At 55.2% G+C, this 20,758-nt stretch overlaps 1 protein-coding gene across 4 annotated transcripts in view; it reads left to right on the top strand.

Annotated features, from left to right (window-relative positions):
* TTC28 (tetratricopeptide repeat domain 28) overlaps nt 1-20,758 on the top strand; it is a 599,524-nt gene that overhangs the window by 556,190 nt on the left and 22,576 nt on the right. For all 4 annotated transcript variants that reach the window (XM_055405053.2, XM_055405052.2, XM_055405055.2 and 1 more), the window contains 2 exons: nt 8,914-9,054; nt 19,480-19,624. In XM_055405053.2, the coding sequence (XP_055261028.2) occupies nt 8,914-9,054; nt 19,480-19,624 (286 nt within the window). The remainder of the gene's footprint in view (nt 1-8,913; nt 9,055-19,479; nt 19,625-20,758) is intronic.

The following is a 20,758-nucleotide window of genomic DNA, read 5'->3' as shown; positions in this document are numbered from 1 at the left end:
AGTTCAGTCAGTTCAGTCGCTCAGTCGTGTCCGACTCTTAGCGACCCCATGAACCACAGCACGCCAGGCCTCCCTGTCCATCACCAACTCCCGGAGTTCACTCAAACTCATGTCCATCGAGTTGGTGATGCCATCCAGCCACCTCATTCTCTGTCGTCCCCATCTCCTCCTACCCCCAATCGCTCCCAGCATCAGAGTCTTTTCCAGCGAGTCAACTCGTCGCATGAGGTGGCCAAAGTATTAGGTTGTCCAATTTGTTGGTGTGTAATTTTTCATAGTATTCTCTTCTTGTTTTGTATTTCAGAAATATCTGTTGTTATTTCTCCTCTTTCATTTTTTATTTTGCTTATTGGGTCCTTGCTCTTTTCTTCTTGGTGAGCCTGGCCAGAGGTTTGCCAATTTTGTCTATCCGTTCAAAAAATCAGCACTTGGTTTTATTGATTTTTTTAAATTGTTATTTTCTCTCTTTTATTTCCTTTATGATATTTATTATTTCTTTACTTCTGCTGACTTTATGTTCTGTTTGTTCTTCTTTTTCTATTTCTTTCAGATGGTAGGTTAAGTTGTTTATTTGAGATTTTTCTTGTTTTTTGAGGAAGGCCTATATTGCTATGGACTTCCTTCTTAGAACTGCTTTTGCTGCATCACATAGATTTTGTATGGTTATGTTTTTATTGTCATTGTCTTGAGGTATTTTTTAATTTCCTCTTTGATTTCATTGTTGACCGATTGGTTTTTTAGTAACATGTTGTTTAGTTTCCATATAATCATTTTTTATTATTTTTGTCTTTTCTTTCCATGTAGTTTCATGCTGTAGAGGTCACAAAAGATTGTTGAAATAATTCTATCCTCTTAAATTTGTTGAGGCTTGTTTTGTGTCCCAGTATGTGGTCGACCATAGAAGATGTTCCAGGTATGCTTGAAAAGAATGTGTATTCTGAGCTTTTGGATGTAATATCTGAAAATATCAACTAAGTCTAACTGTTCTATTGTGTCATTTAGGATCTCTATTGCCTTATTGGTTTTCTGTCTGGAAGATCTGCCCGTTGATGTCAGTGAGGTGTTAAAGTCCCCTATTATTATTATATTCCCATCAGTTTCTCCCTTTGGGTCTGTTAGTATTTGTTTTATGCACTTCAGTTCAGTCACTCAGTCTTGTCCGACTCTTTGCGACCCCATGAGTCACAGCACTCCAGGCCTCCCTGTCCATCACCAACTCCCAGAACTTCAGTTCAGTTCAGTTCAGTTCAGTCGCTCAGTCGTGTCCGACTCTCCACGACCCCATGAATCACAGCACGCCAGGCCTCCCTGTCCATCACCAACTCCCAGAGTACACTCAAACTCATGTCCACAGAGTCAGTGATGCCATCCAGCCATCTCATTCTCTGTCGTCCCCTTCTCCTCCTGCCCCCAACCTTTCCCAGCATCAGAGTCTTTTCCAGTGAGTCAACTCATCGCATGAGTTGGCCAAAGTATTGGAGTTTCAGCTTTAGCATCAGTCCTTCCAATGAACACCCAGGATTGATCTCCTTTAGAATGGACTGGTTGGATCTCCTTGCAGTATAAGGGACTCTCAAGAGTCTTCTCCAACACCACAGTTCAAAAGCATCAATTCTACAGCGATCAGCTTTCTTCACAGTCCAACTCTCACATCCATACATGACCACGGGAAAAACCATTGCCTTGACTAGACGGATATTGGGAACATATATGTTAATGAGTATAATAGTCTCTTCTTGTATTAATCTTTTTATTGTATAGTGTCCTTTGTCTTTCCTTATAGCCTTTGTATGACATGAGTATTGGCACATCCACCTTCTTGTCATTTCAGCACACCCGCCCCGCCCCCCACAACACCTTTTATAAAAATTTCGGCTGCATGGCCTCTTTGTTGTGGCATGGGGGCGTCTCTTGTTGCAGAGCACATGGGCTTCTTTAGTCATAGCATGTGGGCTCTCTCATTGCAGTGTGCAAGCTTAGTTGTCCCACGGCATATGGGATCTTAGTTCCCTGATGTGGGATCTTACTCATGCCCCCTGCATTGGAAGGTGGGTTCTTAACCACTGGACCACCAGGGAAGTCCCAGTCCTTTCTTTTTTGATATAAGCATTTAGGGCTATAAATATATCTCTAAGTCTTTATTTATGTCCCACAAATTTTATGTTGTACTTAGAGTTTGTCCAGCTTAAAATATTTCCCAATTTCACTTAAGGCTTCTTGTATAACAATTATTTAGAAGTGAGTTGTTCAGTTTCCAAGAGTTTGGAGACTTTCCTGTTGCTTTTTTACTTTCAAATCTAAATCCATGGTGGGTGAAGAACTTATTTGCATGATTTTAATTAAAAAAAAAAACTATTAAAGTTTGTTTTATGACCAAGGGTATGGTCTATCTTGGGAATACTTGCTATGAATTTGACAAGAATATGTATTGAACTTTTGTTGGGTGGAGTTTTCTCTGAATGTCAGTTACATTCAGTTAGTTGATGGTATTGTTAAGTTCTTCTGTATCTTATTGCTTTTTTGTGTACCAATTCTGTCAGCTACTGAGAAAGGGCATTGAAGTCTCAATTTATGCACCTCACTTTTCAGTTCTGTCACTTTTTGCATCATATATTTTGAAGCTCTCTTGAAAGGTGAAAACACATTTAGAACCGTTGTGAGTTCCTGATGAATTGGCCCTTTTATCATTGTGTAATGTCCCTCTTTATCCCTGGTAATTTTCTTTGCTTTGAAGTCTACTTGTATACAAGTCTACTTGTTAACCACTCCAGCTTTTTTTTGGAATAATATTTGCATGGTCTATCTCTTTGCCTTTTACTTTACTCCTTCTAATATCATTATATTTGAGGAGACTTTCCTGTAGAAGCATTTAATTTGATTATATTAAAATTCCATTCTGTCAGCTTCTATATTTAGGCCATATAGGTTTAATATAATTATTGATATGTGTGAGTTTATGTATGCCATATCAATATTTGAATATTTGTTTTCTGTTCTTTGTTTTTTATTCCTCTGTTTCCCCACTCCTGCCTTATTTTGGAGTTTTGAACTTTTTAAATATTCATTTTAACTTATCTCTTATGTCTTTGACTATGTCTCTTTTATAACTTTTAAAGTAATTATTCTAGAGATTCAGTTCAGTTCAATTCAGTTGCTCAGTCGTGTCCGACTCTCCGCGACCCCATGAATCACAGCATGCCAGGCCTCCCTGTCCATCACTAACTCCCGGAGTTCACTCAAACTCATGTCCACAGAGTCGGTGATGCCATCCAGCCATCTCATTCTCCGTCGTCCCCTTCTCCTCCCGCCCCCAACCTTTCCCAGCATCAGAGTCTTTTCCAGTGAGTCAACTCGTCGCATGAGGTGGCCAAAGTATTGCAGTTTCAGCTTTAGCATCAGTCCCTCCAGTGAACATCCAGGATTGATCTCCTTTAGAATGGACTGTTTGGATCTCCTTGCAGTGTAAGGGACTCTCAAGAGTCTTCTCCAACACCACAGTTCAAAAGCATCGATTCTTCGGCGATCAGCCTTCTTCACAGTCCAACTCTCACATCCATACATGACCACGGGAAAAACCATTGCCTTGACTAGACGGACCTTGGTTGGCAAAGTAATGTCTCTGCTTTTTAATATACTATCAAGGTTGGTCATAACTTTCCTTCCAAGGAGCAAGCGTCTTTTAATTTCATGGCTGCAATCAGCATCTGCAGTGATTTTGGAGCCCAAAAAAACAAAGTCTGACACTGTTTCCACTGTTTTTCCATCTATTTCCCATGAAGTGATGGGACCAGATGCCATGATCTTTATTTTCTGAATGTTGAGCTTCAAGCCAACCTTTTTAATACATACATACCTTTTATAGTTTGCAGTTTACTTGTGTTGATACTTTATTAATTTGAATGAAATGTAAAAGTCTTATCACCATATGGGAACGTCTGCCACCACACCCTCCCCACCCCCACATCTTGCATTTGTCTTATATACTACATCTACTTATGTGAAAACTCTCGGAGACAGTGTGAGGAGAAGAACAGTCTGTTACATTTATTCAGATGTTTGATATTTATATTGCTCTCCCTTCTTTCTCGATGTTCCTGATGCCTTCTTACGTCATTTTTCTTCTTCCATTAGTGATTATTTTAGAGTAGGTCAATTGACAGGATTGTTTGTGGCCTGGAACATGAGAACAGACATGAGAGAATAAGAAAAATGGGGGATTTTCTCTGGTCTCTCTGAGCTGGAAATAGAGCGCTTCTCCTGGAGGTCTCTGTTCATGCTGATGCCCACTTCTGCAGAGAAGAGTGGCTCCAGAGAAGGGGGAGCTGGTCTGATGGAGTCTACAGAGACAAACAATGTGGCGTTCAGTTGTGATCTGGTGCCATTTTGAATTCTGGTCTTCTTCCCACAGTTGCCTGATATTAATTTTTCATGTTCCTCAGATATCCTATTCCATGCAGTCCAGACAGAGTGTGTAGTTATATTCATTCAGAAAGATGGAGTGGTATGTGCTTACTCCATTTTACCTGGAACTAGAACCTGGCATAGCAGGATATATATAACAAATATTTAATAATACTTACTGGGTAAACAATTGGTCCCAAGCTCTGTCTTCAGCACCAGACTTGAATTTCTAAGTCTCCAGCCCTTTTGGAATGAAGATCATCTAAATAACAGAGTCAGTGTCTGCACACTCAGCATCACCAACACGGAGCCCTGACTGCATGTTCAGTGTGTGCAAACCAAACCCGCTCCGCTCCCACTGAAGACCGGCTCCTGTTTGCAGTTTCTTTATCTGCCACCGCTGGCCCGCCTGCTATAAATTAACTGCTAGTTGTCTTTTATCCTTTTCCTTCAGTGAGTTTTAGGCAGACAAGTTCCCTGTGTGGTAATATTTTCCCGATAGCTCTCACTTTCTCACTCTCCACCTTAACACCCTAGTTTACACGTCTAGACTCATGAGTTAAGTTGGCCCAACCACAGGACAAGCAGAACCATTGTTGGTGACAACAGAGAGCAAATAATGAGGAGGAACCAGGAACGTGGGGTCACAGCCAGGAATGTTCACTTATAGGGAGATGGGATCTGGGGGAGGAGGGAGCTGCTACCCAGATCTCCAAGCCCGAGGGCTGTGGAAAGCTTGCCTCACTTGGCATGTTGAGACCCAGGCACATTGATGTATTAACACAATAGTGACTCCTGAGCATGGGGCTCCCAGTAGGTGTGAGGGGCCAACGGTCTTCAGGGCTACTTCTGAGCAGTGCTGCTAAAAGCTCCCTGACTTTCTCTCTCCTCCCTGTGTAGTCCATGTTCTCCACTCTGGGCCAGCTGACTGCCTCTCAGACAACCGCCCTGAGCCCACCAGAAGCCTGGACTGACAGCTCTCCACTGCCTTCCAGGTTCAAGGCCCTCCACCTCTCTCTCCTTCCTCTCTGCCACTCTTACCATCTCCTCCAGCTCATCTGGGCTAGTCCCTGGGCCCCAGAGAGCCCCCCGCTCTCTTACCTCCATGCCTTCTCATACCATTCCATCCCCAGATTCCCACATACCACCCCAGCCCCTTCCTGTCCAAGCTGGCCTTCCAGTGCCCCTCAGATGCCGCTGATTCCAGAGGGCTCTTGCACCCTCCCTGTCTTGCCTCCAGGCTGCCACCCTCCTGCCTCCCTCTTAACACCCCTCGGCCAGTGGTTGCTGCTCATACTGGATGTATTGTACCTTGAAGGCATGTCACTGTCTTCTGTTTGGCCTCTGTGGCTCTTGCATGTGGGTCTCGGTTAGTAATCCTTGTTGGATCGAAGTGCACGGAACCAGACTAGCTACTAGAAAGTCCCTTAGAGAGATGAGAGGGCTGTGATTGTGATATGACAACCACTGATGGCAAGGCACTCGGGCTCCCTGCTGTACGGATGAGGCTCGCTTTGTAAATGGGAGATGCCCTTATCTGTGACATCACCTGTTTGTTTTTCCCTTTGGTGTTAATACTCTGAAGGGTCAGGAAATAGGAAACAACCGCATTAAGCATAAGATTCTGAGGGCTCCGTCCGCAGCTGACAGTGAGAGCGGGACTGCAAGATAATGGAGGCTGATACCGGTTCAGTCAATTCTTCTCCCCTTTGCTAAGCACTGAATGACAAGCAGATTTCTCAGCTCCGAGCAGGCCGTCATGTTCAGATGATAAATGTGTCCCTGGACAGAAGAGCTTGTTGAGTGATATTTACCAGGGTCTCCATGAAGGGCCCTGAGCTCCCAAGGGAGCATTTTCAGCCTTCAGCTGCTGGCCTGGTCGACTGACACCCGTGGGGTGGCAAGAGGAATAAAGCTTCATTCCCTGCTCTCCAGCAGGGTGGAGGCACCGTGATTTGTTTAGGTGCTCAGAAGTTTCCTGGTTCCTCTTGTTTCTTGTCTTCATTCCCTCCCTCTCCTGTCAAACCCCAGCAGAGAGAGATGGACTGTGCGAGAGGCTTGAAACCTCAGAGGGGTAGGGGCGGGAGGCAGGCCTGGCTTTGCCGCTGAGTGCTCCTGGGCTAGCTCCTCAGCTTCTCCAGACCTAGAGGCGATGACGAGAGCTGCCTCACAGACTTGCTGTCCAGATGAAATCACATCTGGCTAGAAATACCCTGCATGTTGTAAGATGCTCCCTAGTGTTGGCATTGTTTGATCTTCCTTCCCTGTACACCTGCTGTGTGCCAGGCACTGTGCTGGGTTTGCAGGGTGGGTTCAGTTGTGGGGGCCAGGAAGAAGTTGGGCTAGTAATGCCTTGATCAGCTATTGGTATGGTTCTGGGATGAAGGAGAGTAGCTGGCTCTGAGATCACACCTCTTTGCCATCCCTGAAGGCTGTCCGTCTCCCAGGGGTGGGGCGTTGGTGTGATCTTCTCCAAGGGCTCCAGGGCCTCATGCTAGGCTCTCTAGAGAAACAGGACCAATAGGGCACACACATGCACGGGCTTTGTTGTGGGGAATTGGCTCACATGGTTCTGAAGGCTGAGACGCCCCAGGTCTGCTGTTGGCAAGCCAGAGACGGAGAGCCAGTGCTGTAAGTTGTGGGGTGTCCACATCTGAGGTGGGAAGCGCCACACTCCAGCTCCAGGGGAGCGGGTGGGGAGGCCTCTGTCACTCCCTCTTCTCATCCAGTGCAGATGCTCAGTGGGTTGGACAGCCCACCAACACGACCCGGGGAGGGCAGTCTGCTTTCCTCAGTCTAGATTCCAGTGTTAATCTCACCCGGAAATGCCCTCATAGGCACACCCAGAGTAACGCTGGGCCGGGCACCCTGGGGACCGCTCAAGTTGATACATAAAATGGACCCTCTCATCTGGGCCGACATTTACATAGAGCCTTCAGGTTGAGAGTCCCTTGGACTGCAAGGAGATCCAACCAGTCCATTCTAGAGGAGATCAATCCTGGGTGTTCATTGGAAGGACTGATGCTAAAGCTGAAACTGCAATACTTTGGTCACCTCATGTGACGAGTTGACTCACTGGAAAAGAGTCTGATGCTGGGAGGGATTGAGGGTGGGAGGAGATGGGGACGACAGAGAATGAGATGGCTGGATGGCATCACCGACTCTGTGGACATGAGTTTGAGTGAACTCTGGGAGTTGGTGATGGACAGGGAGGCCTGGTGTGCTGTGGTTCATGGGGTCGCTAAGAGTCGGACTCGACTGAGCGACTAAACTGAACTGACTCAGGTTTACTAAGCGGCGTCACATGCTGCATCTCGGCCCCAGGACAACCCGGGGGGGCGTCATCTCCTTCTCTGTCCTGTGACCCTGACGCCAGGGGCTCACTAGCCTGGCTGTCCGAGGCAGGCCAGGCTCACCTTCAACCCAAGGCTTGGTGCACCGAGCCTCTTCTCTCTGGCAGCGGGTCTGTCCCTTCCCAGGTGCCACTTCTCCTGCACGTGAGCAGCTTGTGTGGCTGGTCCGTGAGTCTGTCCTGTGCCTCCAGTGCTCTCTACCCCTCCACCCGCTCCTTAGGCAGCAGGAGCTTTAAACACAGTTGCCCTGCGGGCTGGGAGTTGCCTGTGAGCGGGACGTCACTCTGCATTTCCAGAGTCTGGAAGCAGTGGGCGCTAAAGGAAGGCAGGGCTCCACATATGGAGTGGCCTTTGCTGAGCCCCAGGTGCGGTGGCCGGGGTCGCGGTGGGGACCTGGGGCGGCCAGCACTCCCTCTGCATGTCTGCGGCTGCTCGAGCTGCCTCTGCTTGCTCTCTCATATGGCTTCTACATTTAATATACCCTCTGTTAATCAGACTGGTGAGTCCAGGCACTCCTGAGTACTTCTGTTTATTTAAAACCCATTGTGAGATGTTCTTTCACAGTCTGTCATAGGGGAAATACGAATTTAGTAATTCAAAACTTATAACATCTTCATGCTGACCTTGGAATGGGCTTCAATCAGCCACGTTTCTCAAGCCTACATTTCAAACAGTCCCCTGCTGCCTGGCCTTGCAGCCACTCTTGGGCATGTCTGTCTCCTTGTCTGGAAAAGTGCCTTTAGGGACTGTGCATCCCCTGCCTGGTATGGTGCCTGGCACAGGCAGGTGCTTAGTTACTGGTTCTGAGCTGGAATGGACCAGAACTCCTGCCACACCGAGCACTTGCCCAAGCCCTGTGCTGGCGGAGTGCCGCCAGCCGGCAGGACACAGCGAGTGGTGCCATTCATTCAGCAAAGGGCAATTCCACACCCCGTCCATGTGGGGCACATGCTGGATACAGGGAGTGCAACCCAGGCCTTGGTGCAACCGCTTCCTGAAGGGGATTTGCAGCCAGTGAGCAGGCAGACTGCGGGGAGCAGAAGGGGGACAAGGGGAGCAGGCGGGGACTCGGGAGGAGCCGAGCCATGGTAGAGCCAACGGACAGGGCCTCAGAGCAGGCCTGCAGCACTCGGCACCTTTCTCTGCTGTCTCCCCGCAGGGCCTGTGCCAGCAGCGAGACCGACAGTGAAGCTGGAGACGTCACGGACCAGCAGTTCGAGGAGATGAACGATAGGCTCAACTCGGTCACCGACCCCACTGGCTTTCTTCGGATGGTTCGCCGCAACAACCTTTTTAACAGGTGCGCGTGGCCCTGCCCCCGGGCCGTGTGGCTTCCGTGACCTTCCAGCTGTGTGGGCTCTGGCGGGATGGGGGTCTGTAGGGGCGAGCGTGGTGCTCTGGCCCTTGGGGTCACAGCAGCCCCTCTGGGTCGGGGGAGGAAGCATGGCAGACCTGATGTGACCGTCCATCTTGGCTGGGTGGGAGGCCTGGGGGACGGTCGGCTGCTCCCTCCCGTGGCCTCGGGGCTGATCTCCCAGATGCCAGGGGAGGCTGCCACATACTTTCTCCCTGGTCAGCTTTTGCCTGTAGCTCACAGCCAGGCCCCTGTGCGGACCTTTTCTGGCCTGAGATTGAGGGAGGCCAACGGAGCAGATGCCAGCATTGCCGGGGAGGAGCCCATCCACACCCGGGCCTGTCTCCACTACTTGACCAAATAGGCCTCAGAGGTGTTGTGATGAGCCAAGGTTGAAATTGCCAAGTGGTGTGCCCCTGCGTCTTTTCACTGGGGTGTAAGCCGAGCTGTGTCCACATGAACAGGGGAGGCAGTTGGGGTTAAGGAGCACTTCTCCCGCTGTCACTGGTTGGCAACACCTGGGAGTCACATTTGGAGAGACCTTTCCAGAAAGACATCCTGGACGCTGAGGCCCCTGCCTCTGAAGGGCGGCAGCAGGAGCGGGCCACGGGAGGGAGTGACCGTTGTGGGTGGGGCCCGTGTGCCCCATGTGCTCCTGCTCCGGGCCCTGATTTCCTCCCATCATTGTGCTGTCAGGATGACAAACGTCTGTGTACTTTCCCAGGGGTGAGTCGGATGGGATGGGAGCCAGGAGCCAGGGCTGAAGGGACTGGCATTTGGTTGGCAGGAGGCTGAAACCCCAGGCTGGCTCACTCCGTTTCCTCTGCAGCCCTGCGCCCTTCGCAGGTGTCCCTCACAGCTCTCATTTCTTGGAAGGGACAGGACCGGGCGCGAGGAGGCGTGGGGTCGAGGCTCCGTCCTCAGCCTCAGCTCCTCGGGCTCTGGGACGGGTGATCTCGGCTCTGCCAGTGCTGCCATCCCTGGTTGTAAACTAGCGTATGAAGAGTGTAGGAGTCAGGTCTGGCCTTGTCGCGTGTCACTGTCAGCCTTTTCCTCATCACTGAAGTGGGAACAAGCTTCCTACTTTGCAGGGTTCCCTTAACGTGGAATTACAGCAGCTCATGTATGAACAGCACATGCTAGGCTTTGGAATGTGCAGAGAGCTCGTAGGTGTGCTGACTTTCTGCTGTCTTGAGTGAAGTGGGAAGGACACTGTTAGACTTGGATTCTCCCGATAAACTTTGAAAGGGATGAAATGTGCATGTACCTGTGCAGCAGCTGTTGACCACCCCGGGTTGTGGCCTCACCCGCCCTTTCTCTTCCCGTCCCACCTTGTGTCGCTTGTGTGAGAGACAGCGCACTCGCCAGAGGCCGCTGTCAGGCATCCGCGCGCGGCCCACTTGATCTCAGGCGCGCCTGCGGTCAGGAGCCCCTCCTCCAGGGCCTGGGGTACTAGGCAAGGAAGGGGTCAAACCGGGTGTACCCAGGGTCCTAGCTCATCATCCCTGGACAGGAAGGGGTATGAATTTTGTATCATGGAGATGCTTGTTTTGAAAAAATGTTCGTTGTCACTCCGTGCAGCTCTGAGGTAGGTCCAGTGAGCCCAGGACCACGGGCTAGCTCACTAAACAATGGTTCGTTAAACACCACGGTCAGTGCCTGTGGCCAGGCTGAGCGCGGGCCAGCCCGGGGAAGTGCGGGAATCTGGCTTCACTGCCCGGCTGCTCTGTCAGGCCTGACCTCCCTGAAGCCTCGAGCCTGCCCTCAGGAAGATGCCGGGAATGGAACTCCTGCCATCTCTGCACAGCTTTCTAGTCCTGACCTCCTAGAGGCTTCTGAAGGTGGATCAGCGGAGAGGAAACAGTCTGTTCTTTCAGCTTTGGTGCTCGGTGCCACGGGCCTCTGCTGTCAACCACAGGCCCAGGTAGGGGGGTGCTGACCTCCGTCCGTCCTAGCGACCCACAGAAGCAGAGGTATCCTGGTTAGGATGGCATGGGCCCTTGCCATCTTCCAGCCCAGCCATGGCTCTCGCAGCTGAGGGGCACACACAGGCTGGGAGGGTGGAGACCTGCTGCCCAGCAGGTGCAGGGCTGTGTGTCTGGTCAAACCTTCCAGCTGCCCTGACCTCGTGGGGTTCCTGCAGGCCTTTTTTCTCTGCCCCTTCATGACCAGGAGGTGGGGCTGGTGTGTCACTGTCTGGGTGGCTTTTCTGCAGACCCCAATACTGTGGGGACTTGCAGAGTGCTGGTCCCCAAGCCCAAGGCAGTGAGGCGGCAGCAGCCATGTGTGCAGCAGCGCCAGGTCCCCACTGCAGGCCTCCAGCTCTGTGATCCATGGGCTGCTGGACTGGCTGGGGATGAGGCTGCTGTGGCAGATGCCAGTCAGTGAGACTTGGCCGTAGAATTCTCCCCTCCCCTCCACACACTGCACAGCTTGGTCTTTGATCTTGAGGTCCCCACAACCTCTGTTTTTCTTCTTGCCTCTGCACTTCGGCAGAAAACACAGTTGTGTGTTGAGCCCATAGCAAGCACTGCTAGTGAGGAAAAGCGGTGCTTCTCTCATTTAGTACCTGACCTTGGGGTCCCCCACTGGGCAGAGCAGCAGCGCTCAAAGGGGCCTCTGCCCCTCGTCTTGCAGAATGCTTGAGAAGTTATGCTGAGGGCTGGAACGCCAGTGCACATGTACGAGTATGCATGTGTGTGTGTGTCTGAACCTAGGGGCAGTCAGCAGGTCACTTTTACTGAGGAAAAGAGGAGGAACGGGATATGCTGTCAACTGCTCCGGGATTCTGGGTCCCAGGCCGTGCCCTGGCCGCGCAGGTACACCCAGCCAGGACCCATTAGAACCAGTATCCCAGAAGGGTTCTGACTGCTGTTGCCACTGTCTTTGCTCTTTCCCCTCTGGCAGTGTGTGTGATGGGAGGTAGGAAGGGGCTTTCTTATTGCCCAGATGTCAGTGGTTGGAACCAAAGCAGAGAGCAACAGCATGTTGCAGTTCCCCCTTCTAGAGAGGGGCCACGATGGGGCCAGGGCCCTCCCTCATCTCTGCAGCCTCCAGCTAGCACCCCAGCCACCCCCACAGAAGGGTGAATTGGCAAACGAGACTCCTCGGCCTGGTCAGGGTTCCCCAAGAGAGTCGGTGACAAAGACTGAGGGTCCTGTGGGAAGAGAGTGGCACCACCGTCCGGGGGGACCAGCCTCCCATGACCAGACAGGAAAGAAGGGATTAAAGAGAGGGCCCCTACGTGTGGTCCACGCGCCCATGTCAGTGTGGCTCCAACGGGACCTTCCCGATGGGCAGGTCACATGGGCCCAGTGACAGGGCCAGTGTTAGGATCCATGTCTGGCCAGCTCCAAAGACAGAACTCCAGCTCCCAGATCCCACCCATCTAAGGCTCCCTCCAAGTGGTCACAGCCTTTGCCTGAACTCCTCCAGTGAGTGAGAGCTCACCACTTCTGAGGCGGTGCCTTCTGTCCTTGTACAACACTAATTTGGCTCTGGGGGGTTTTTGAAAATGAGTGAGACTCCATGAGACTCCACGGGTTTGTGGGGGGACAGGTCCTGTGTGGGACAGGACCCACAGATCACCATGGGTACAAGGCCCTTTGGAAAGGGTGTTTCTGTGTTAGCATCAGCTGGGCAGGGCACACACACAGTGACCTCTTCTTTCCATCCCTGAGTGCATGGTAAGCCCGTCCCCCCAGTGCCCAACTTGGGCCCCTAATGGGGTCAGCAGGAAAAGCCTGTGTGAGGCTGGCCTGGGCATCGGGTTTTCCTAGATGACCCCCCCACCCCCGACTGGGCTATGGAGCAGAGAGCAGAGTGGGCCACGCCGTGGTTGCTGCAGGAGGGCTGTCCCCAGCTCCTTGGTGGTGCGTGTGTCCCAGCCCTTGACCAGCCTTCCAGGGAGAGCCCATGAGAGCAGGAGAAGAGGAGCCCCTCGAGGCCCAGGTTAGTCCCTGGGCTTGAGAGGAGTCGCAGCCCTGGAAGGGCGGGGGTCTCTGCCTGAGCTCACCCCCCAAGGAGGGAGCGGCCAGGGAGCCGGGTGCTGGGTGACTGAGGAGGTGAGCAGGCAGACGGCACCGATAGCTTATTGAATCAGTACATAAAACGCAGCCTTCACCTCCCTGAGGAGACAGCCTTCACGTGAGGATGTTCGTGGTGGAGAGTCACTGGCTGCTTGAATATAATGGGTTCATCAATTAATCTTTCTGCTGGTACCTTAAAACCCAGGCATTTATTCAGATCTCAGGCGGGCCAGCTCCCGTTCCCTCAGTGGACACACTTCAGAGCCCCGAGGGGATTTTGGAGCCTCAGGCAGGGCTGAAGGTGGGGAGGAGGAGCCCAGTGGGTCACAGCAGCAGATGCCCATGGAGCAGGCGCTCAGCCCCCCTCTGCCAGGGCCACTCCCAGCTCCTTGAATGTGGGGCAGGATGCCCCCCGAGGAAGGCTGGGGCCTCTTGGGACTCGTACAGCTCATGAGGAGCAGAAGCAGGACCCCTGACCCCAAGGCCTGGGACCCTGCTACTGTGAGCGCAGACAGGAAGCCTCCTGAACTGGCCACTGGAAAGTGAGAACCTGTGATACAGACCTCAAGGCAGGAGAGGAGCTGCCTGAGCAAAGGTGGGTGGCACCCAGAAGGAGCTCAGCACTGTGGGGACCTCTGCCTCCCCTTCTGCTGTCTCCCCTTCCTCCCAGCCGTCCTCCCCCGGCCTGCGCACCCTGACCTGCATGTGTCCTGCAAGCAGACAGCACAGGGTGCCCAGTGCAGCATCTCTCTGTCGAGCACTCCAGACAGGGTGCAAGGCCTGAGACTGTGGCCGTGCTGGGCCCTGGGCTCCCAGCTTCCTGATGCCTGACTGTTGAGAACCAGTGGGGCCCTGCCCCTGCCCTTGGCCTCAGGGCCTCAGGCCTAGAGTCTCCATTTACTCACCTGTGGTGGGGTGGGCTGGGGTCTGAGGCGAGACTTGACTATGGGAGGCTTCCAGGGACGGGCATGTGTCTGCCTGGCCAGGCCCACCCCAGCTGAGGCCCCCTCCCTCCTGTGGCCCTAAAGATGGCAGGGCCCCCGGGGAGTGTTCCTGGCTCAGCTCCTGTCTTGGCCCTGCATGCACGGGGTCAGGTGGGAAGGACCTGAGTGCTGGCAGGGGATTGAGAGCAGAGCGGAGGTCCTGGGAAAGGCGGAGAACGTCCGGGAGCAGGGGGCAGCCTGTGGGGCACCCCCAGCGCCACCTCAGTCAGCCCGCCCCACCGTGCTTTCATGAATCGCCCCTTTGCTTGCTGCTCCCCTGTGTTCTGCCGGGTCTCTGTCCCTCCTCAGAGGAGGGTGGCCTGTTCTCGTGGTGTCGAGACCTCCGGGTGGCAGTGGAGCCCTGGTTCTTGCGAGTTTCTGGGATGCACTAAACTTAGGTTTGGGTTCCTCCCTCCGAGCAAAGGGACCGGCGGGATGGATGGGACCTCAGGGCCAGACTGGCCACCTCCGACCCTGGTGTCTTCGGGCCTTGCGGGGCCCTTGCTTAGTCCCATCTCTGGGGGCCTAAGCCCTGCTCCTCCATTTCTGCTGCTCACCTGGCTCCCCGTCTTGACTGAAAGCCTGAGAAATGTGTGTGTGTTGGGGTGGGGGGCCCACCACACCAGCTCTGCATGTGCCCTCAACTCCCCTCCTTAATGGGGCCCTGACTGGAAGTCAAGGCAGCTAACCTGGTGCTGAGAGTGGCACTTGGGGTGGAGACTTCCAAGTGCGCATCCTGCAGTGTCCCCAGTGTCCCCGGGCACCTGGCAGGCCTCGGGTGTGGCCGCGTCAGCGTGTGAGCCTGAGCGAGTCCCAGCGCACAGGGTCTTCTGCAGCCCTGCGTTATAAATCCCCTGCCTGGGGAATAGATCTCTTCATCCCCAGGGAGATTCACGAGCTGTGCGTGCTCCCCAGGCCGCCTGGCATTTGTCATCGTTCCAGAGACATAAACCACCGCGGCCTCTCCCTGCTCGGGGCGCCTCACACCTCACCTCGCAGCTCTGCCCGCCGAGGGCGCGGAGCCCAGGTGGCTCCCCCAGCCTGCCAGCCTCCCGGCCCGGGTACCGCTCAGTCCCTCTCCGATCCCGTTAGCACACAGATGGCTGTGCTGCAGAGAAAAGGAGTATTTCTCCAGAAGCAGATTAATAAACGTCACCTAAGGAAGGAGCTGATAAAGACCGCGGCGCGGTGTGAGAAAAACCCTCTGTGCTGAGGGCTGGGCTGTCTGTGCGCCCAGCTGGGTCCTTGGCAGTGAACACGGCCTCGAGGACGGCGAGCCGGCGCCCCCTGCTGGGGCCACGTGGCGGCGCGGCTGCGAGTCCCGGGAGCCCAGCCCTCCTTCCTGCGTCCGCAGAGCTGGGAGAGGCCGCCCGCCGCGGTCAGGTCAGCTTTGTGGACCCAGCAAAGCGGGGTGGGGAGCAGAGGTGAGTGCAGGGGGCTCAGCGTTTCCTCAGGGCAGGGGGGACACAAAAAAACGGCTCCCCGGCAGGTGGGAGGCCTGACCCTGCCCTGCCCTGCAGCCTCCTGGCCTCTCTGAAGCTGGGCTCTTCGTCCCTAGGGGAGGGGCCGCCCCGCCTCCTGAGCGGCGATGTGGGTGTGGCGGGCCTGGCTGGAGCCTGGATGGGGGTGCGGCCCCTCCCGCAGCTCAGACGCTTGTCACAGGGGATGCGTCCATCCTGTCATACATCCTTTCCCCATCTGAGTCCAGATTGCCGAAGCAGAGAGAAGTCAGCCAGGCTGAAAGGGGCCGCAGAAACTGAAGCAGTGCAGTCACCGAGGCCCCAGCCCGTGGCCGAGCGCCCGCAGTGCGAGGGGGTCACTGGGCCATGGTGACATTGCCAGGAAGGAGGACAGCAGGGAGCGGACCCTCCCACACACCCGCTCACACTTGTCAACCACTCCGGCCGGGGCTCGGAGCCAGGGGACCGCAGGACACACATCTGCGAGGCCGACTCTCCCCCTGCCTCCCACACGGGCAGCTCAGCCAGGGCTCTGGGCCGTGGCTGTGTGTTGTCGGTCAGCGAGAGCTGCCCTTAGTCACTGTGAATGTCAAATGTCATAGTAAAAAAAGAAGCCACAGGCGAAAAGAAGAAAAAAGGGAAAAACCAGAAGCTGCACACACAGGGAGCTGGTTGACTGCAGTCTGTCCAGGCCAGCTCTGTGGAGGTGAGGAAACCGCTACTCCCACCTATGACCCTGGGCGGGAGCGGGGGCAGTTTCCTAGCCCGAGACCTGCCCCTGGAAGTGTGCAGGTGCCCGGAGAGTGTCCTCCGAAACCCCCGCTGAAGTGCCACGGACAGCCATGTGTTTACCAGCCCTGACCAGGGACATCAACTGGCTTCCCCCCTGAACTGGCCAGGGGTGGAATCACCATGTCCTAGCCTGGTCCCAGCTCTGGAGCCCCACCAGAGGCCTGCAGGGAAGGGTGAAGTCCGCGGGGCCTTTCTCTGATCAGCCTTGGAAGGAACTGGCCTGGTGGAGTTGTTTTCCCGTTCAGGCACGCCTGGTGCTGAAGGGTGTGGGCCGGAGCCCAGAGGCCAAGCCGCCGAGCCCACTCCCCCTACAGCCCACTCCCCGTCCACTTCCCTCAGTGCTCTGTCCCCGGCACCCCACTGTCCCAGTGCCAACAGTGCCAACCCCACTGTCCCGAGCACTGTCCCAACCCCACTGTCCCAAGCACTGTCCCAGTGCTTTGCCCCGCATTGTTCCTGGTCTTGAAGTGGCCTTCCCCGCCTTGTCCCTAGGCAGGCTAACCCACAGCAAGTGGTCCTTTTCCCGACAGCCTGCCCTCGGCTCTATGTGACCAGCACAGTCTGTGCCACGGACACCCTTCCCCACAGCCCGGTGCAGGGACCCTCAGGTCGGCCCTCTGTGGACCCACACCTGGCACCTCGTGGGCGTGATGCGTGTTGAGAGGGTTAGCGTGGCTGGGCCCCGGTAGGTGCCTCTGGCACTTCCCGGGTTTAATAAAAAGGTCCCCCAGCCCACTTGGCCCTCCTGCCCAGACCTCCCCACTCACTGTCCCATCAGTGGAGACGCCCAGCACCTCCAGGTTCTAGATGCTTCGCCACTGTCCTCCCCATCCTGCACCATGTACCCTTTTTGCAAACGGTCTGTCCACCAGGCAGCCCCCCACTGCTTCCTGCCTCCCCCGGCCCCCACGGCGTGTAGCTTGGTCAAGCTGGCCTCCTGGTGCCCAGGGAAGCTCAGGGTGCTGAGCTGGTCTCTCAGTAGGAACTGTTTAGTTCAGGGCCTTGGGGAGCACCTCATCAGTTCCTGTTAGGACTTGGGGACACAGCGTTGTCTGGGAACATGGCACTCCCCTGGACGTCCTTGGCCAGGTTAATCAGACCAGGTGCCTGAATGGGGCCACCAGCCCACAGTCCAGGCAGACGCATGTCTAGCGAGGGGTGTGCAGGGAAAGGGAGCTGCTGTCTGGCTGCTCCTCGCTCCACCCCCACGCCGTCCTGGGGGCACCTCGGGCTCCCGAGGGTGTGAGTGCACACAGGCTGTGAGTAGGAGCACACGCTGCCCTGCAGACACCACATGTGGCGCCAGACTTTCTCCTCTGGGGGGACGGTTTGATGCTCGCTCTTTCAGGGGAGCAATGCTCATTGTGGTGGATTCCAGGGAATTAAGTGAGCCTGTGAGTGTCACTCCAGGGTTATCAGTGCTTCACTGGCTCTGATGACAAAGACATGTCCCGGCCCCTGTCGCTCGTGATTACTTGTTTTCTGAGTGAGGGTGACCGATGGGTGCCGTGAGCGGGCTCCCAGGCCCTCGAGTCTTCTACCCTTCCTTCTTTTGTAGGAGCAGGTGGGGGCGGAGGGTGCTCTCAGCCTGACATGGTACAGCCCTAGGGTTTAGAGTTGGGATGTTGCTGAGAACACTGCAGGGTTGGGGGAAGGCCAGGGGATAGAGCCAGGTCTCAAAAATGCAAATAAACCTTTCACATCATTTCTTTAGATGGTCAAGGACCCTGCCTTGGCTGGGGGGATGGGGGTGGGGGCTGGGCAGGGGCGTGTTCTGCTTTTCCCTTTGGTAACAACCACAGAGCCACCAGTCCTGCGTCCAGAGCCCTGACTTAGCTGAGTCTGCTGTGAGACCTGCTCTCTGTCTTAAGGTCCTGAACGTATAGCAGAAGCTCCTGAATGGTGCAGTGTCTGAATCAAGGTTGAGGGACCACTGACGGTCTACTAGTTCTGCGGAGCCTGTCACTGGAGGTGTGCTGAGGCCACGCCAACCAGGCTGAAGGGCCGGTTCAGCAAGGCTTGCGGGCAGCCTGCCCTTGCGGTGGGAACGGGCTTGTTTCCCTGCCCACCGCCCCCTCACCTGGGTGCTTTGTCCCCTCTCCGTCCCCGGCCTGCCCACGTCCGCGGCCACAGCGACTCCACGGATGCTCTCACCCTGTGTCGCTCTTGCAGGAAGGGGGACCCCCTTCCAGGGCCTGAGGGTGGGCTCTGGTCTAACACTCAGAAATGAATTCTCCGAGGAGACATACACGCTGACTAAGCAAGAGACTTTATTGGGAAGGGGCACCCTGGGGGAGAGCAGGAGGATAAGGGAACCCAGGAGGACCGCTCTGCCACGTGGCTCGCAGTCTCAGGTTTTATGCTGATGAGGCCAGTTTCTGGGTTGTCTCTGGCCAGTCTGACTCAGGGTTCTTCCTGCTGGTGCATGCATTGCTCAGCCAAGATGGATGCCAGCAAGGATTCTGGGAGGTGGAAGGACACATGACATCTCCTTTTGACCTTTCCCGAATTCTTCCAGTTGGCGGTAGCTTGTTAGTTCTGCGTTCCTCACCAGGACCTCCTGTTGTAAAATAGTGCACGCAAATGTTTCCTGCGGTGCCTGGCCAGGGCGAGTGGTTTCAGTCAGCGTGCTTCCCCTGACGTCAGGAGTGTGAAAGTTGGGGCCTGGGGGTTGAAAATACCATCCGTACTGATAAAATTTTGCCTAGAAACAATGGACCATACATTAAAAACAGAACCCTGCAGCCACACCTGAACTGACCTGCCCCTCGGGCTGCGCTGGGGCTCCGGCGGGGCCACCACGAGCCTCGTGTCTGTGGCTCCCGCCCCGGACACTAACGGGCCTCGGGGCACTGTCTTCCTGGCAGATTGGTGGCTGCCCCAATTCTCATGGTCCTCACGTTTACCTGCCCAGTCGCTCCACACAAGGATGTAATTAAATGCTTTGAACAGCGCTTCGGGACATTTGATTATGCAGAAAAACTCCACAGCCCATGTAGATGTTGTGTGCAGCCGGGCCACCCGCGGTGCGTCCGTGCTGACAGTGTTCTGAATGTACCTGAGGGGGAGGGCGGCCTCCTGCGGCTTCAACCCCGCTTCTCTCCCCAGGAGCTGCCAGAGCATGACCAGCCTGGTTGGCACCGCCATGTCGCCCGTCAAGGATGGGACCTCCTCTCTTCCCAGGAGGCAGAGCTCGTTCGCCAGGCCACCGCTCCGTGCCCTGTACGACCTGCTCGTGGCGCCCATGGAAGGGGTAAGTGCGCGGCCGGCTCCTTGGTGTCAGGATGCATCACTTCCTGCTTAGCACCCCACGCCCCCACACCTTGCCCCAGACACAGAACAGGCTCCTGAGACAGCGGGGGTTTCCCAGACACGGGGCTTCTCAGTCAGCCTCCAGACGCCCACGTGGGCGCTGTCCTGAGGGGGCCGCTGGGCCACAGACCCAGGTTTGGGCCCCAGCCAGTCTCCTCGCTGGCGGTCGGGTCGGCCTTGGCAGTCTCAGGAGATGCTGCTCCTTCCCAGCTTGCTTCTCAGAGCTGGGGAGGTCCAGGGCCCCAGGGCTGCATGCATCCCCCCATCTCCTCCGCAGTCAGGGTGGGAGACGCGCCCACGTCAGCTCCCTTGCCCGCCGCTCATCCGAGGGTCTCACCTGAGCAGCCTCAAGCCAGGGGCTACTTCCTGGTGAGAACAGACCCTCGGCCCCTGCCTTGGGAGGACGCACTCCACCTCAGGGTCCAGCGGCAGCCTCGCCCTTGTACTTGTGAGTTCTCGAGAAGCTGGAGCGCGGCCTCTGAGAGGGCTCTGTGGCCTTGGTCTTTGCATGTCACTTTTCGTCCAGACACGGCTCTCTGACGCGGCGTGGGGCTGCTCAAGGGCTCGGGGACCTTGTGAATCTGAATGGTTGTGCACGAGCCCGCCAGATGCCGATGCCCACGACTGTGGGTTAGCTCTGGCTGCTGTAACAAAAGGCCACCGGCTGGGTGCCCTGTGTTTCTCACGGTTCTTGGGCTGGAAGTCCCTGGTCAGGGTGCTTGGCATCGCCAACTTCTTGGTGGAGGCCTGCTTCCTGGCTTGAGAACAGCCGCCTTCTCACGTGCCCTCACGTGTGCGTGGGGGACCCTCCTGGAGCTCCTGCCTTCATCTAAACCGAATTATCTCCCAAAGGTCCCACCTCCAGATACCATCACTGGGGGGGCAGGTTTCAACGTATGAATTTGGGGAGACACAGACACCCAGTTCATAACAGGCCCCTGGGAAAGGCCAGGTGCCTGCGCCAGTGGAGGCTAATTGAGGATGTCCCGCCGAGCAGAGCCGTCTCCATGTCCCCGCAGCTGGCCCGGGGCCTGGCGTGGCCTGGCACTCAGTAAAACATCGGCGGTGTGTGGTC

This window comes from Moschus berezovskii, chromosome 19 (genome assembly GCF_049115385.1).
Source record: "Moschus berezovskii isolate FMDL1 chromosome 19, NW_MosBer_1.0, whole genome shotgun sequence".
Lineage (NCBI taxonomy): Eukaryota > Metazoa > Chordata > Mammalia > Artiodactyla > Moschidae > Moschus > Moschus berezovskii.
Note: the sequence above shows the minus strand (reverse complement) of the source record. Positions and strands in the feature narration are given on the sequence as shown.